This window comes from Ursus maritimus, unplaced genomic scaffold (genome assembly GCF_017311325.1).
Source record: "Ursus maritimus isolate PB19 unplaced genomic scaffold, ASM1731132v1 scaffold_4, whole genome shotgun sequence".
In the NCBI taxonomy this organism is placed as follows: Eukaryota; Metazoa; Chordata; class Mammalia; order Carnivora; family Ursidae; genus Ursus; species Ursus maritimus.
In genome coordinates, this window is record NW_024426552.1 from 64152127 (window position 1) to 64169509 (window position 17383).

Sequence of the window (17383 nt, forward strand, 5' to 3'; positions counted from 1 at the left end):
AGCCCCAGTGAGCACAGCTGGATCTGCTGACTGCACGCACAGGAGTCTGAGAGGCCACTCTGGCCTTGAAAATTGATCCTTCTTAAACGGATTTTCCCCCTTCCTCAAAGGAAAGAAAGCCTCTCGATATAAAAGCTCACTTCCCTTCCTGCTTCCCCTGCTTAAGGCTCCTGCAGGGGAGACCAAGTGCTGATAAATACGGGGGAAAGAAAAAATCGTAAGCTGAGCCTGGTCACATTGCCCCTTGTGATATAGTTTTATTTTTAACTTCGAAACACTTGAACTATTTCTGTTGAAGTTTTCTCTGCTTCCCCTGCCTCCTCAACAGAACTCCGTCCTCTGCTGCAGCTGACGCTCCCCCAGCCACTTCCTGCGATCGGCTTGCTCACAGTCAAGGGACACAGGTGCCGCAGATGCTGACTCAGCCCGTGCCATTAAGGTAAGCTTTTCAAACGTGAGCAGGCGAACCAAGGAGACGTTTGGAGTGGTGGATGGGGAGAGAGAGGCTGAGCTGCGCACGCCTTTTTGCTCTGAGCGAGAAGATTGTTAAGCAAATTAGTTACCTGTGGTGGAGAAGGCGGTGGGCTCTGAGAAGGAGACCCAGCCACAGGTAAACTCTTGTTTTAAATCTAAAATCTTGGAGCAGGAGGAAATTACCTGTTTTCGGGCAGTTTACATTCTTTGACGGCCAACCAAGGGGCTGTGTGAGATCTCTAAAGTTACACAGTAGTGATAGGGGCTTAGGGAAGGGTGGAAGGGGTGAGGAAATAGGTGGAAGGGCTAGAACCCAGGATCTCTAGTTTTTAAGTCCAGATGCTGTGATCTTTTCACCAATCAACATTTGCTGTGTTAACTGCAAGGCATTCTTGCATACATACCATTTTATGTACCTTAAATTCCATCCCCTGTGTCACGCTACTGGATTAAAGGAGCACAGCTGTATTCACTGCATGTACTGCTTAAACTCTGGCTACAGAGCCTAAGACTTGTTTTTCTCTAACAGTATTCCCTAACTGCACTTCTCCTCCTCAAATCTCTTGAATCCAAAATGCACCCAAGGAATAGGAGTGAAAATATTTTACAAGTTGAAAGACTTATATAGGCTTTTGCATGCAAACCAAAAATTATTACAAACTTGAAGCTTGCACATCCAGAAGGACAAAAGGGAAATGATTAATGATACTTGCGGTATCGAAAGCTTTAAAATGTAGATTATTTCTAGTTTTTGAAATAACCGCATAGTGTTTCATGAGCAAATAAATTGTCTGCGATAACGGGGCAGTGTTTATTTTTTTATTTCCCTCTGGGCCTCGCTTAAATGTTCATAGTTCAGCTAAGGACATCCTAGGAAGTGGCCTATGCAGCAAAAGGGATTCTGTACACTCTGAACTTTGCAGTCTACGGGCTAAAGCCACCAATGCCAAGTAAAAGGAGACCTACCCGGATACCCTAACTCCTGGATTCCTTCCTGCCTGCCTCTGTAACCTCCAGACGTATCTCTTAACTGTGCTGTTGATGTCTAGGTTACACATACTGCTGGTTTGCTAGGCACAATGCGTTGTGTGTAATTTCCTAATTTCATTTAATTTTGTCAGGGTTTCCATGACACCAAGGTCTCCAAGGTATATGCTGAGATGCTGTCCTAGTGAGACTGGGGCACATTGATTTAGGATAGCCATGCAGACAGGCTGACTCACAGCTACCCCTGATAATCTAGCTAATTAGCACTTTCTTGGTCAATACAAAACAGTAATTTAAAATACTGATACTAATGACAGAAGCACAAGATAGGAGAATTAACTAGGGTATAATGAAAATGCTGGAATCATAGCCCAGAAGCCCAGGATTATGGACCCAGATGTGGGAATTATCATCAGCCAATTGGTTGTGGTAAAATCTCGAGGCAAAGGGATTACTTTAGTATTTTACTTTATACGTTTTCTTTCCTTAGAATTAAATATCCCTGGCAGGGGAACAATTTAACAGTATATAATTAAAGTAACTGATTGGCTGGGTAACAGATTAAGAGTTTAAGAATATCTCCGATCTTTAACTTTTGACCTTGTCACTTCCACTGAAGTTGAAGCTCAGGAATAAATAATTATCACCAGGGCCAGCCACATGAGGAGGCAAAATAGTTAGTTGCTGACATCATGTGAGGGGTGCTGAAAGGGCCCCTTGCCTAAAAATATCTCTCTGACATCAACCCTTTGGCCAACTAATTTTAAAATTACAGTAAAGAATGTTAAAGCTATTATCTGTTAATCCCATTCTCTTTTGCTTGTGTCAGTGATTTAAATATACCTGCTGTATGCCTTCTCATGACCTTGTTGGCCGGTGACACTCAGGCCCCACCTCTTCCTCATTCTTCCGGGCTCTGTCCTTTTTTGCCCTTGGCACCATCTAAGCTGCCCACATGCCCTTGGCCATCACCGCCGCACAGGTAGCTCTGTGTGGCGTGTGGTTTCCAAAGAATTCTCACTCTTACATCAAGGTGAGAAGCAAGGACAAGACACTTCACTTCTCTGGGCCTCAGTTTCTCTCCCAGGAAATGAAGAGTTTAAACTAGACACTTTCCTTTCAAAGGGAGGTCCTTGGACCATCAACATTGCCTGGAGCGTTGCTATATACGGGAAGACTCTTGGGCCCCACCCCAGTCCTACCAGATCTGAATCTGCATTTTAAAAAGATTGCCCAGGTGATTCCTATACACGTTGAAGATTCGGGAGCTCCAGAGCGAGGATTTGTGGTCATGCGTGATCCAGATTTCTGGTTTATGACTGTAAGGATTTAGAACAAGTACTACAACCTCTTGAAAACGATTCTGGCAGCTGAATGTCTACTACAACTCAAGCCCAAAGAAGTCTTTTCCATTCAGTTAAAGCTACATTCACCTAATAACATTAAAAACATTTCTTTCTTCAAAAAAAAAAAAAAAAAAAGCCCCGGGGCGGGGGCACCTGGGTGGCTCAGTAGGTTAAGCTTCGGACTCTTGATTTCTACTCAGGTCATGATCTCAGGGTCCTGGGATTGAGCCCCATGTCAGGGTCAGGCTTGTGCTGAGCGTGGAGCCTGATTGGGATTCTCTCTCTCCCTCCCACATTTGCATGCTTGTGTACTCTATCTCTCTAAAAAGAAAAAAACAAAAGCCCCAAATTAGCATACATTTGACATCATTACACTTTCCTCCTAAATTTGTTTTAAATTGCTCTCAGAGCTCTTTCAAACTTTCTTTAGGGTTCTATTCAATTTCATTCATTTCAGTCCTATTGAATAAACATGGAGTGCTAGGCGCACATTAGCTGTACTCTCTCAGTCTCTCAGAAACTATTTTGTACATTCCTTGGGGAGCATTTCTGTCCTCCCTTGATATTCCAGTCAGAGCTCTTTTCCCACCTAAACACACTCACCTGGCCAGATAATTTCTGCCCCATTGATGGCTTTCATCCCTGAGCACACTATCCCAGCAACTTCCCTTAGGGGGAACTGACTCTGCAGCCCATCGCAAGAGAGAAGCCAATTTCAACTGACACCTTTTTTTCCTTAATGAACAGAATAATATATGTAGGTAAACAATAAAAATGACAAATCTGCCCCTAGGAAACAAAGATGCCTCAATCTGCTTTTGTGGCATCTGAAAGGTCCTCCAGCCTGGAGCAGTACTGCTTGAATTCCTAAGAGCTGAAGGAATGCATGTGGTGAATACAAGGTGGTGTGTGTGGGGCAGTTTCAGGGGGACTCACGTTCTTAAAGAAGTAAGGTAAGACTTTTTTCTTAAATGGGGTTTGAAGATTATTAAGCTGGCAGTGGAATATAAGATACTTTGGAGTGAGGGAGAACTGAACACAGCAAGGCCAGCCAAGAGCTGCACGAGTGATGCAATGTGAAGACAAAAAGACCTGGACATGGAGGTGACCATGAGAATGACCTTCCTCATAGGGGAAGGACGAACAACTGAGTGACCCTTTCCCTNNCTTTATCTCATTTGTCATAATCCTATGGGCTATTAAGAACTGCACTTTATGGATGAATAAATTAGCTTTAGGGAGATTAACTTGTCAAAAATTACTTAGCTAACACGTGAGAGTGTTCATTAATTTATTTTATATTGGGGGTGTCAGATAAGGCCTCTTGTGGAGGTAACATATAAACTGCAATCTAAAGAGCAAGGAGCCCATAACACAAATAAAGCAAGGGGAGAATTTTGGCAGAAAGAACACGCACAAACGCCCACACAGGAGTGAGTGACAATGCTAGAGCTAAGTGCTCAAGGGAAAGGTGAGGTAAAGGAGGCCAGCAGTGGCCCACACATAAGGGGACACTCAAGCAGGGCCTTATGGGCCAAGATAAGGGTGTCAAAGTTCATTCCTTGTGATGGGAATTCATTGGAATAGTGGGAATAGTGGCCTAGTGTTAAAAGTTGTTGAAATCTTTCTTAAATTCCCGTATGAGTGGGATCATATGGTATTTGTCCTTCTCAGACTGACTTATTTTGCTTAGCATAATACGTTCTAGCTCCATCCACATTATTGCAAATGGCAGGATTTCATTTTTTGATGGCTGAGTAATATTCCATTGTGTGTCTATATATAGACACACACACACATATATATATATATCTATCTCACATCTTCTTTATCTAATCATCAGTTGATGGACATTTGGGTTCTAAAGGGAAAAAAAAGAAGAGAGGGAAACAAGCCATAAGAGACTCTTAATGATAGAGAACAAACTGAGAGTTGATGGAGGGAGGTGGGTGAGGGATGGGCTAGATGGATGGGTGGTGGGTATTAAGGGGGGCACTTGTTGTGATGAGCGTTGGGTGTTGTATGTAAGCGATGAATCACTGAATTCTACTCCAGAAACCAATATTGCACTGTATGTTAACTAAAATTTTTTAAAAAGTTGTTGAATCACTCTTTCTGCTGGTGAGTATAGATTACAGAGCAGCAGATGGGAGGGATGAGACTGATTATGGTCTTTTGCACCAGACTGGTGCTTGGACCCAGGCAGTGATGGTGGAGATGGAAAGAAATGGACAGAAGTGCCCAATGCCCTTTCAGGTCTTTCCCCAAGGCCTTCCTGCTTAACTTATTCCTGTGTAGGGCCTTGTGCTAGTTCCTTTGTGACTGGGAGCACAAAATCAACCAGCTTCTAGCTCAGTGGTTCTTAAACTTGAGTTTACAACAGCATTGGTTGGAGGTAGTTGTTCTGATTCAGTAGGTCTGATTTGGTAGGGCCCAATAATTTATATTTCTAACCAGTTCCTAGGTAATGCTGACACTGTAGGTCTGGGTACCACACTTTAAGGGTCATTGTTCTAGCTGACTCGCCTTTTCTTATTAACTTACTACTTTCTGAGTGATCCACACAGCACCACAACCTGCATCAAATGTTTCCCCCTTGCCAGGTTCTAAATTATCCCCTATTCCTGTAAAGAAATATCCATCCCTTAAACTCACGTACCTGGTCCTTCCATCTACTCATATTCCACTTAAACTGCATCCAGTACAACCAGTAAAATCTAGTTCTGTGTAGATTTTTGAAACTATTTAGGTCTAAATTATATTGTTTTGACTGCTATCTAAATTATATTGTTTTGACTCTAAAATATATTTTGGGGAGAGTGTTTCAGAGAGTGTTTTGACCACAGACTTTATTGAAGTTCATTTTTAAGAGGAGGGAAAGTATTGCCTTTTCAGACAGGAAGTAAGAATTTAAACGTGAATGTAGGAGCATAGAAACTAAAGGAGAAAATGGAGGGAAAGTATTGCCTTTTCAGACAGGAAGTAAGAATTTAAACGTGAATGTAGGAGCATAGAAACTAAAGGAGAAAACGGTACCTGGATAAAAATATTTTGTTTCAAGCACAGAATTTTGTCAACCTTTTCCACAGTGAAGAGTTTCAATAATGTACGTGCTTTAATTTAGTAGGTTTTTTAGTTTAAATCTCAAAACCCGTATTATATTAGAGCTTTTAACCCTTAAAACTTTACTTTCATATATGTACTACCTCCAGTGCAAAGCTATGGGACCTGGGTACTTTTCGTATTTCCTCTAATCAGATGAGGCACAGTGTGGAATGTGGCCCAGAGGAGGACAAAAACCAATCACCATGGGGGTGAAAGTTCTTCCTATGAACTTCCTATGAATAAAGACCATCCAGCTCCTCTACAATCAGGAAAGATAATAGGTGTATCTTCCTTTCTGTGCCAACTGGAGGGAGAGAGGCTTTCCCCGATGGGCTCTAGTCATGGGCTTGCTTTCTTCCCAAATCACAGGGATAGACCACATGTCTCTGTGGGTCTCTGAGGGACACAGTATGATATGCCAAAGAGGAGAGTTTTAAACCCGATAAACTTACTCATCTTTGTGTTCCACTGTGAGTGGAAAGGGTAATATCCATGTCTCAGTGGCCATTGTGAGGATTAAATGAGATGTTATGTAAAGAACATGATAGGCACTAAAATCTTACTACTTTTTCTCCCTGACATCCAAAATGTAGAAAAATCACTCAAAGTAGGAAAGTCAGACAAACACCGTGGAGAATGAGGATCCAGTCACTGCACTGAAACGGAGATTAGAACAAGGCATCTTACGTCACAAGATAATCAATGATATACATAATTTGATCATCTTGGGGCAAGACCAACTGGCTACAACCTAAGATGATCAATCAAATATCCAAGTTTGTGTGGGACTAAGAGGTTTCCTGGAATCTGGAAATTTCAAAACTAAAACCAAGAGAGTCCCAGGCAAACCAGGACAATGGTCACACTGTTTACCCAGAAATAGACAATCAAGAATTTTGGATTGTCCTTTATCTCAGTGGAACAATTTCCTTTAGAATACAACAAAAGGTTCAGATAGGATTTTTGTGCCCTTAGGCTATATTTATCTTTCTCCTCCCCTCCACTGTCAAATTTCTCCAAGGAGTGGTCTCCACTTATTATGTCTTTCTGCTCAGCACACGTCCTCTCTCAAAGTCACTTATCTGGTGTAGCTCCAGAGCGTGGCAGAAGATCTTTAAATAGCATCATTAAAAACAAAACAAACAAAAGAAACAGCATCTTTGTTGCCTGTGCGCATTGTTTTTCTTTTCTCTTAAAGGGATATTTTCAAATAACTTCAAAGACACGGAGAGCAGCAGGGCTCCACCACAAAAGTTTCCAGTTTCAATAGCACTGTTCCTAAGAACCATTCTTTATAATGCTGAAGGATAAGAAATTATTGGGCTTAGAGTTCGTCACCGCTGTCTCTCCTGCAGCTGGGGCAGAGTTCTTGCCACACATAGAGAGCCCACAGAACCAGCTAGACCTGCTTTTCTCTTCCCAGAAACTAGTCTCAACTTTGTGACAGAACCATGTTGGCAAATATGAAGTTGGGCATTCCTACTGCTGGTAGCTGGTAGCTTCTTTCACGTAGCTGTATTCCATTCGCAATCTGCCTCTTCTTTCCCACCTAAAAACCAGTAGGGGACTCTGAATCATCCAGACTCCAACTTTATTCATGAGTGTCTTTTATGAATAGGAAGCAGATGAGCACAATCTGCCAGCCAGGGCACAGGTCCTGCTAATGTTGGAATGTGTGTTTAATGGCTTCCCTCTCCCCGCTAAGCAAATACCACATTTTGAATGGCAAGGGTCCCATTGCACAACTGAAATGCCACATTTGCTCTGGCAAGAGCTCTTTGGGGACCTGCCATGAGCAGTGGCAATGTTAGCATTGTTCTTAATCTTGAGGCAGCAGTCAAGGCTATTGCTCACCCTTTCCTTTACATCAGGCCACATGGTTCTGACTCTTCGCTCTCTGGTCTCTCCTCTGGCTTTCCTTCTCCCTACTGTCTCGAAAGTGGTCATACTCAGCTATGTGCGTCCTAGCTCAGATGCCTATTCCATGTTCTTCTTTCCCCAGTTATGGCTTCCTTTCCCACTTTTAAGTAATTCTCAAATCTGCATCTCTCCATTCTACCCTCATCTTACCATCCCCATGATCTGTTATCACCTTAAGCAACTTGTATTAAACTTGTGGGACTTGTCTCCCCCCTCCAAACAACTCTGTCTTCAGACTTCTATTTTTCTCAGAATTACACCCAATATTCTGTCTTCCTGGTTCAAAATCTTGGCATCAAATTTGACTCCTCTTTTTTCCCCATCTCCAGCCAGAAACAAAAACGCTGTGATTCCCTTGCAACGCACTTGGCCTCATCTTGCCTAGCTCCGCTACGCTCAGTTCTACCCCTGCAGCTTCATCACACTCTCCACAAAGCAGTTTCTTGCTCTAGGTCCTCCCATGCCATCCCTCCACTGCTGGTTAACACCCCAGTCACAGTGCTAAATGGTCCCTTTTGAGCCGCAAATAATGCCAGGTGTGTTCGCCTCATATGTACAAATTTCCACAGTAAGTCCACAGTGGACCCCCCCCCCCCAGGGGGTGATCAAACTGGAACACAGCAGGAGCCTAACTGAATGTTCAGTTGTATGTTAGAAGGTCCAGTAGCTGACCTCTTGCATCCAAAAGATGTCCTCTTGCCCAGTCCTATTCTGCTCCATCTCAGTCCTGCCCTCGCAGCCCTTCCCTCTGCTCAATTCCCTCTCTGGCTTTAACACCTTCATTTATCTTCTCCTGGGCCCTGAATCTGCTTGATGTTCTCACTTGCAATTTCACACTTGCCTCCTGATTCAGGCTCTTAGGGATATAGAGCTCTCTGCCGTGACCAGTCTTTCACACTCAGTAGTCCCAGTGCATAAGAATCAGATGGGTAATGTGTTAAGGATGGGAATTCCAGACACACCCCTCACTTGAGTCAGAGGCACAGCCAGCATAGCAGTGCTGTCCGATAGAACTTTCTATGCAGATGGAAATGTTCTATGCTGTGTTGTTCAATAGAATAGCTACTAACCATATGTGGAAACTGAAACTTGAAATGTAGCTAGTATGACTGAAGAACTGAATTATTAATTTTATTCCATTTTGATTAAATTTAAATAGTTACATGTGGCTGTGGCTGCCATTTTTATAGTGCAGATTTATAGATTTAACTAGCATCACAGCTGATTCTACTGAGCAAAAGTGTTTAAGAACTACTTAAATAAGCAGTCCAGGTGGTGCTTAGGCTCCCTTACTGGCACAGTGCAGGTAATCAACAAAGATTTGTTCAAGGAATGGATGAACAAATGAACACATGAACAAATCAGAATATAATTTCCTTGAGACTTAAGGCTGTCTCTTCTGGAAAAAAAACAAAAAACAAAAATGTTGGGGAGACTTTTCCAAATTGAGAGAGTTTAAAAAGATTTTCCAGCCAAATGTAATAAATTGACCTTAAAGGGATCCTGGCTCAAAAGTTAAAAATTAACAAAAAAAAAAGTTGAAGACATTATTTTTGGGACAATTGGATAAATTTGAACACAGACAGCATATTATATACTATTAGAAAATATTTTTTAGTTTTCTTAGGTGTTATGTTATTGCAGTTACAAAGGAGAATGTCTTTAGTCTTAGAAAATACAGGCTGAGGTACTTAGGGATGAGGTGTCATAATAACAGCAATTTATTTTCTAGTGGTTTGGCAAAAATTGTGTGTGTGTGTGTGTGTGTGTGTACGCGCGCGTGTGTGAGGAGAGAGGGAGAGAGAGAAAGCAAAAGTGGCAAAATGTTAACTTTTGGATATAGGTCGAGTACATGGGTGTTCATTGTATATGTTCTTTCACCTTTCCTGTAAATTTGAAATTTTTAAAAGTTGAAGGAAAATTCACCCATAATGAACTGATAAATCCTAAAGTAAAATAAAATTTCAAAATACTGCGTTTTCTGACTTTTGAGTGCTAACTGCACCCCACCCACCCCACCCCACTCCACCCCAGACTAACACAGTGCTGACATTATGCTACAAGTTCTCTAGACCAGGTGCTGCAAATTGGCAAGCTGCAGATCCTGTGTAACTCGCATACATGTTTTTCCTTGGCCCAAATAGAGGGTTTTTTTCTTAGAAAAATTAAATTAGTTGCCAACTTCAAAATTCCAAGGATTTTTACCTTGATACATTATGTAACAAAAATTTTGCAGTATAATTAAATATAAAACACTTATTTTATAATAGCAAACATGCTTAGATTATGTCTATGAGATAAATACCATTCTAAGAGTTTCAGGTATTGAAATCATTTGCTCCCCACAACAGCACTATGAGATAGGTACTATTATTCTCCCTTTACAGATGAGGAAAATGATGAACAAGGACAGTAAGCAACTTTTTCAGTTTCACAACTACTGACTCATAGTGCTGGGTTAAATCTTGCATAGTCTGCCTCCTAACCACTACATTATACCACCACTCACAAAAATCTGCATCCCCAGTTTCTCTGGAAAAATCAGATGGTCTGGCAACATATTCCCACATGGGACCAATTGACCAGAGCCAAGGAGCTAGATTTTCCTGAAGGCAGAGCATCTTCTCTTCTGCTTGCTGGAGTCCCCACTTGGCCCGTTTCTGGGCCCTTGAGGTCTGACCCCTGCTCTAGCCATGGCACAGCAGAATTCACCATGGTGAAGGACAGATAGTAGACATATCACAGACACTTGTACAATGCCCCAGACCAACCTAGATATCAGGTTGTAGGCACGAAGCTGTAGTGGGAGAGAAAGCTAGAAGGTTAACTTGGGTCAGAAAAGCATGCGGCAGTGATGGGATTCATGGATGGGTGGAATGTCAGGATAATTGTTGGTAGACAATGGAGAAAAGTTACAGGAAGCAGAAGGTACACGTCCCATGTCTGGTGAGATGCCCATCAGAGGGCAGTGTGGGTCAGTGAGAAGTGTGGGCTAGCGTGGCTCATGATTCTGTCGTTTAGCAGCTCTATCACCTTGGACAAGTCATTTAACTTCTCCAGCTTCCATTTCCTAGACTATAAAATGGGGCAAAGACATTTACCTCCAGGGTGGTGAAAGGATTTAAATAAGAGTATGCAAAGTCTCTTTGACTTCTGTTCATATACATAACCAAAATACTTTTCTTACTAATCATTCATATTCATATTTTCATATTTCCCCCTAGATTTACAAAGCAAGAAGAAATTAGGAAGCTATGGTAAGTACCAGGTGCTGATTGGATCTTCATCTTTCAGGGGTCCAAATCTGGCTAGCTTCATTTAACCTGTAGCCCAAACAGTTGGCAGATTTGCCCTTATGGTTTGATGATATTTATTGACTTTAGGCCAAACCAGAGATGCTGGAGCAGAACCTAGAAGAAATTGACATGGAGTAGGGGAAGAGCAGAGAGCTGAGAAAGATTTGTGAGCAAAGATCTTTAGCAAAACTTTAAAAATGAAAAACCCAAACATACAGCAATATATTAAATGGCTGACAGTTCCTTCGTTCAGCATATTGAGTACCTATGATGGTCCAGGTGCTGGAGATGCAGAAGTGAACAAAAGTACACGTGGCCCCTGTCTTCCCAGCACTGGGTAGATAGCTGGTTAAATGAATGACAGCACACTCCTCTGGAATATTACACAACCATTAAGAAGACAGCTTGCAAAGAATCAATAAAACAGTGTGGTCTCATGTTACAATAGTTACAAAGCAGGATGCAGAACTGTATTCATAGTATTAACAGGGTCATATAAATCACCCATAACCCACAACTCAGAACAATTATCAACAGTGTAGTCCATTACATTCAGCTTTTTTCTTTTTCTATTCTAAACACATCTACTATATACATAGAATAAACTATTGGAAAATAAAGAAAAGAGTGTTGGTAGTTATTTCTGGGTTGTGGGAGTATGAGTGATTTTTGCTTTCTTCTCTATGATTTTCTAGATTATCCAAGGTTCCTATAGCAAGCATGTATAAACAGGAAATAAGTCGTCTAAAACGCAGTCGCAGACATGCACAGAACTTCTCCTCCATATGTCTTCTCTTTCTCCTTGCTGTTGGTGTCTCTAGGGCAGGGCACGCAGGCCTCTACCTGGGCAGCACAGGCATTGTGAGAAATGCTTCAACCGTCACTGCCGCATTCCTGTGGAGCCTGATGTCTCCTGTCTGGTGATAAACTGCCATCTGTCCTGTGGTGCCACCTTCCACATGTGCAAAGAGGCAGAGCATGAGCTCCTCTGCCCTCTAGAGGAGGTTCCCTGCCTCAACTCCGAATACGGCTGCCCCCTTTCCATGTCCCGCTACAAGCTGGCCAAGCACTTGCAAGTATGCCCCGCCAGCGTGGTCTGCTGCTCCATGGAGTGGAATCGCTGGCCAAATGTGGACTCCGAAACAACCCTTCATGAGAACATCATGAAAGAGACCCCCAGTGAGGAGTGTTTGGACACAGCCCTGGCCCTCCAGGACCAGAAGGTCCTTTTCAGATCTCTGAAAATGGTAGAACTTTTCCCAGAAACTAGAGAGCCCACTGAGGAGGAACCTACTATGAATGGTGAAGCCAGCTGGGAGGAAATGGAAGGAGCAGTGGGTGGAGCAGATGCCAGTTTGGTACCACGTGGATCTCTATCAGCAACTAATGGAGAGATGGCAGAACTGAGTCAAGAAGAACGAGAGGTGTTAGCCAAAACCAAAGAAGGGATGGACCTGGCCAAGTTTGACAAGTGGGAGAACATATTCAGCAAAGAGCATGCAGCCTCTGCTTTAACAAGCTCATCAGTAGGCTGTGAGAGCACAAGTGGGAACAGCCCAGGGAAAGAACAGATTTCTAGCGACAATAACATGGTAGGAGAGGAGGCTCTCAAAGAGAAAGAACCACAGGAAAACCAGAAGCAGCAGGATTTTCATGAAGCCCTGGAAACAACAGGGCTTGCCCCTTGGCAGGATGGTGTTCTAGAAAGATTGAAAAAAGCTGTGGATGCAAAAGACTATAATATGTATCTGGTGCACAATGGGAGGATGCTTATCCACTTTGGTCAGATGCCTGCTTGTACACCTAAGGAGCGGGACTTTGTTTATGGCAACCTTGAGGCTCAGGAAGTGAAGACTGTTTACACCTTCAAAGTTCCTGTGAGCTACTGTGGGAAGCGGGCTCGTGTTGGAGATGCCATGTTGAGTTGTAAACCAAGTGAACACAAGGCAGTAGACACTTCGGATTTAGGGATCATGGTGGAAGACCTACCCAAATCAGATCTCATCAAGACAACCCTCTTGTGTGCTTTAGAAAGAGAGCTTAAAGGTCATGTCATCTCTGAATCCAGGAGCATTGATGGGCTGTTCATGGATTTTGCTACGCAGACATACAATTTTGAGCCAGAACAGTTCTCCTCTGGGACAGTGCTGGCTGACCTCCTAACCACTGCCAACCCAGGGGGGCTCCATGTGGAACTCCACAGTGAGTGTGTGACCAGGAGACACAACAAGAGCAGCTCTGCCTTCACTTTCACTTGCAACAAATTCTTCAGGAGGGATGAATTCCCCCTACATTTCAAGAATGTCCACACAGACATTCAGTCATGTCTCAATGGCTGGTTTCAGCATCGATGCCCTCTTGCCTACTTGGGATGTACATTTATTCAAAACCATTTCCGTCCCCCAGGGCAAAAGGCAAAAGTGATCTATAGTCAGGAGCTCAAGACCTTTGCCATTAAGCCAGAGGTTGCTTCAGAGCTGAGTGAGAGAAAGAAGAACAACCATCTCTCAGGCCATGGAGGGAAAAGCCAGAATTGTCTAACCAGCCTGCCCCTGGAGGTTTTGCAATACATTGCTGGGTTCTTGGACAGCATCAGCCTGTCCCAGCTTTCCCAGGTGTCTGTGTTGATGAGAAATATCTGTGCTACTTTGTTACAAGAGAGAGGGATGGTCCTCCTGCAGTGGAAGAAGAAGAGGTATTCTCACGGAGGCACCTCCTGGAGAGTCCACAGAGAGGCAAGTAAACCTTCATTCATTCATTCATTCATTCATTCATTCAACAATTATTTAGTAAGAGCTTTCTATGTGCCAAGCACTGTACTAGGCACTGGCATTGTACTAGGTTCCTGGGAAGAAGACATAATCCCTGAACTCAAGGAGTTCAGTCTAGTAGGGAAGACAGACCGATAGACATATAAATGACAATACAGATGGTAGTACCTGTTTATCTCTGTGTATGTGTCCTGGATATCTTCCGTTTGTTCACATGATTCATTCTCCAACCCTATCCACTGTGATCAGTCCCCCAGGAGGCTGATCTTTACAGACCGCCTCAATTAGCAACCTTGCCCACCAGCTTCCAGCTGGGTTAATCTAATGGGAGTGTGTCAGCGGGAAATGGGAGGGAGGAAGAATGAGTTGATAAATCTATTCTTCTGGCTTCCTCTCTGCATGCATTCTCCCACCCTTGATACTTAGCACTGGCCATGTCCCTCCACTGAAGGTGACTGTATCAGGTGACTCCACACAATTACTCATTCTTGGTTCCAGTGACCTTTCTTCTTCCCTTTCAGGCCCAGGGTATTAACACTCTAGATTGTTACTAGCCCCCATACTGCATTATATCTTGTGGCTTTCCTACAACCTGCCCACACATTTGCATATTGTTATTTTTTTTAATTCTCTTCAAATTACCCAATTTAAGTGTGCCATCTGTTTGCTGCCTGGAGTCTGATACAGTATGTCAACAAATTCTCCTTGGTCCCATATCAACTAATTTAAAAAATAGCAAAACAGTTTTTGCCTTTGTTAAAGACATTTTGAAATTCTAAAATAATTTGGTTCACTGATCTCTCCTGGTTCAAATATCTGTTTACTTTCTCAAAAAACTCTGCTGTATAAATCAAAGAATCTTTCTCTTTGGAAAAATCTTTTTCCTTTTTCCTAATCTTGCTGAACTGCATCATAATTTCTATTACCTTATACCATACAAAAGTGAAACTCCTAATTCATCATATATGAGATGCCCTTAGCATCATTTCTCATGGTAAATATGTTGGTAATATGAACCACAAATTAATGATACCCATTAAGGTCAATAATTCCATAATCTCACTGTTGAATTTCTTCCCAAAATGTGGGTGTGTGCAGACTGGCACTGGAGAGTTAGTTGTTCACACCTATTTTCACTGATTATGTCTAAAACATCTTATATGTTTTCCATTATTTATTCCCTGAGCAGTTTTCTTCAAAAACCAATTATGAGACTCTCCTTCATGTATCCAGGCCTGCATCCATGTGTTAAATAAACACTGACTACCACCCATTTACATGTTAGGGATAAACATGAATAAGACTGAGATCTTGCCTTGTATGACCTAGGACTGTCTAATATCTTCCTCTATAAAATCAGATGCAAATAATTTACATATTAGAAATTCAATTTACATATTAGAAATTCCATTATTTTTTGGCTCATGTTTGTTCCCAATTCAGTGATTTCTAACCATTCCTGAATATCTTGAGAAAAACTAATTTCCTTTTAGAAAGGAAAAAAAGAGAATTTAGTTGGAGCTAAAGGATGCTTATATTAAAATGGCCTTTTTAAAGTAAAAATGGAAATAGTTCTAAGATCCCCAGAAACACTTTTCTTACATAGGAACAATGATAAGAAACAGAGGGTGAAGTGTCAGGTTGAAAGGGTATCAGGTTATGCCTGCCCTCGTAGCCAGATTTAAAAACTAGTGACTTTGCCACCACATCCTAGGTGGAAAGGCCAAAAGGTGTTTTTGTACCAGACACTGAGATTTCTCCTGAAGTTTCTGTTCTAGTGTGACTCTTCTTAGTTAGGATACTTTTAGTTTTAAGCAACAGAAAACCAACTTAAAATGGCATAAGTAATAAAGGGAACTTTCACCCAAAGGCAATGGCTCAGGTAAAGTTTGATCTTTTTATTTTCTATTTCTTACCTCTACTTCTTCTCTAGTGGCTCCATTCTAAGACATGGTTCTCCCTTGGTGGACACTGAGGGCTGCCAGCAGCTCCTAAGACTGAAGTTTCCCAGTTCAAGTACAGAGGGAAAAAGAGAATCTGCTTCTTGATATCTCAAGCAAAAGTCCTGGGGTAGAGTCCGATTGACACAAATTGTCCTAATTTGAACCATGTGTCTTTCTAGAACTGATCACTGTTCCTGGTGGGAGGGGGTGGGTATGTGTCAATATACAGATTGCTGTAGGCATTTCCACAAAATTACATGGCTGGCTGGGAAGATTATCAATTGGAAGGGTGAACTAGGAATTGGATGCTGACGAAGGAGCTAACAAATGTCTACAGCAGCCACTAAATGCTCTCTGGAAGCTAAGAACATGAAGAACAGGAAGGTATTTTCCTAAACTCTTCAAATAAAGCCAACCTGAGGGTCTTGCCCCAGTGTTCACCTTTGAACTTCCATGTTTCCTAACAGATCTGGCAATTCAGCAGCCTCTTCTCCAAAATCAAGAGCTGGGAGTTCAATGAAGTTGCCTCCATGTCTGAACACCTGAAGTCCTGTCCTTTCAACGTTGTAGAGCATAAGACTGACCCAATTCTTTTGACCAGCATGTGTCAGCTCCAGGAGCAGGCCCGAGAGAGCTTAGTCACCACCTTTAGAGCCAGACCACGAGGAAGACACACCTGCTAAAGGTTCAGATGCCATCATTCTTGGATTCACCCCAGGTTACTGAATGTAGGACAAAGTGATTTTGAGGACTTTCTTCTATAAACTGCATACATGCTTATCTAGTGTATTGGAACGTGCACTGCCATAAACCTGAGCAGTTGCACAAGGTTCAAGAACTCCTAAGCCATGGCTTGTACACTTGCTATAAGGGCCATACTGATAACCTGTTTCCTTCCCCCCACTTTTTTTTTTCTAAAACAAATCAATCTGAGGAGAAAATAGGTAACTTGAGGCCATTTGAAAGATGAGCCCAAGTCTTAGGAGACGAGAGCAGTGCAATTCCATAACCAGCACAGGCCTGTACTTTGGTGCAGAATGATTTCGTTGATGAGCATTTTCAAATAGAGGAGGCAAGCAATGCAGGAGTAGGGAACTGAGGTGCGTCCCAGGGCACCCAGGGTGAAGGGCACATGGTTTGACAGTTCTGGAGCTGGGGTTATCTTGACGGTTAAGTCCAGGTCTTCTTTTAGTCACTCCACCACCTGTAAGTCCAGGAAGTCCAAGCACAGCACAGCCCAAAAAAATGGAGACCTTGGCTGAGCACAGCAGCATCAAGGGCACTGCAGGCCAAAGAATGAGAGGCAGAAATGAGGTCACAGAGTTTGTTGTGGAGAATCTTTGCAACATATAGAAGGACAGCCTTGCAAACTGAGGAAGAGTCCAAATGAGACATTGCATTAATGGAGAAAATTAGACCAAAAGCCACAAGCCTGCTTTTAAACATGTCAAAAATGACCTAAGAGTCAAGGTTCTTTTCTTCTTAAAATTATATTCTAAGTCTGGATTAGGGATAGCATAGTCACCAGCCCGAGCTAGCTG

General features: G+C 42.5%; 1 protein-coding gene across 1 annotated transcript; it reads left to right on the plus strand.

Moving 5' to 3' along the window:
* Positions 1–137: 137 nt before the first annotated feature.
* On the plus strand, positions 138–17124 carry FBXO40 (F-box protein 40). The gene is made up of 5 exons (XM_008708184.2): positions 138–217; positions 329–439; positions 11057–11089; positions 11950–13863; positions 16310–17124. Exons 3-5 carry the CDS (start codon positions 11087–11089, stop codon positions 16523–16525), a joined length of 2133 nt encoding a protein of 710 aa, XP_008706406.1. The 5' UTR covers positions 138–217; positions 329–439; positions 11057–11086; the 3' UTR covers positions 16526–17124.
* The last annotated feature ends 259 nt before the right edge of the window (positions 17125–17383 follow it).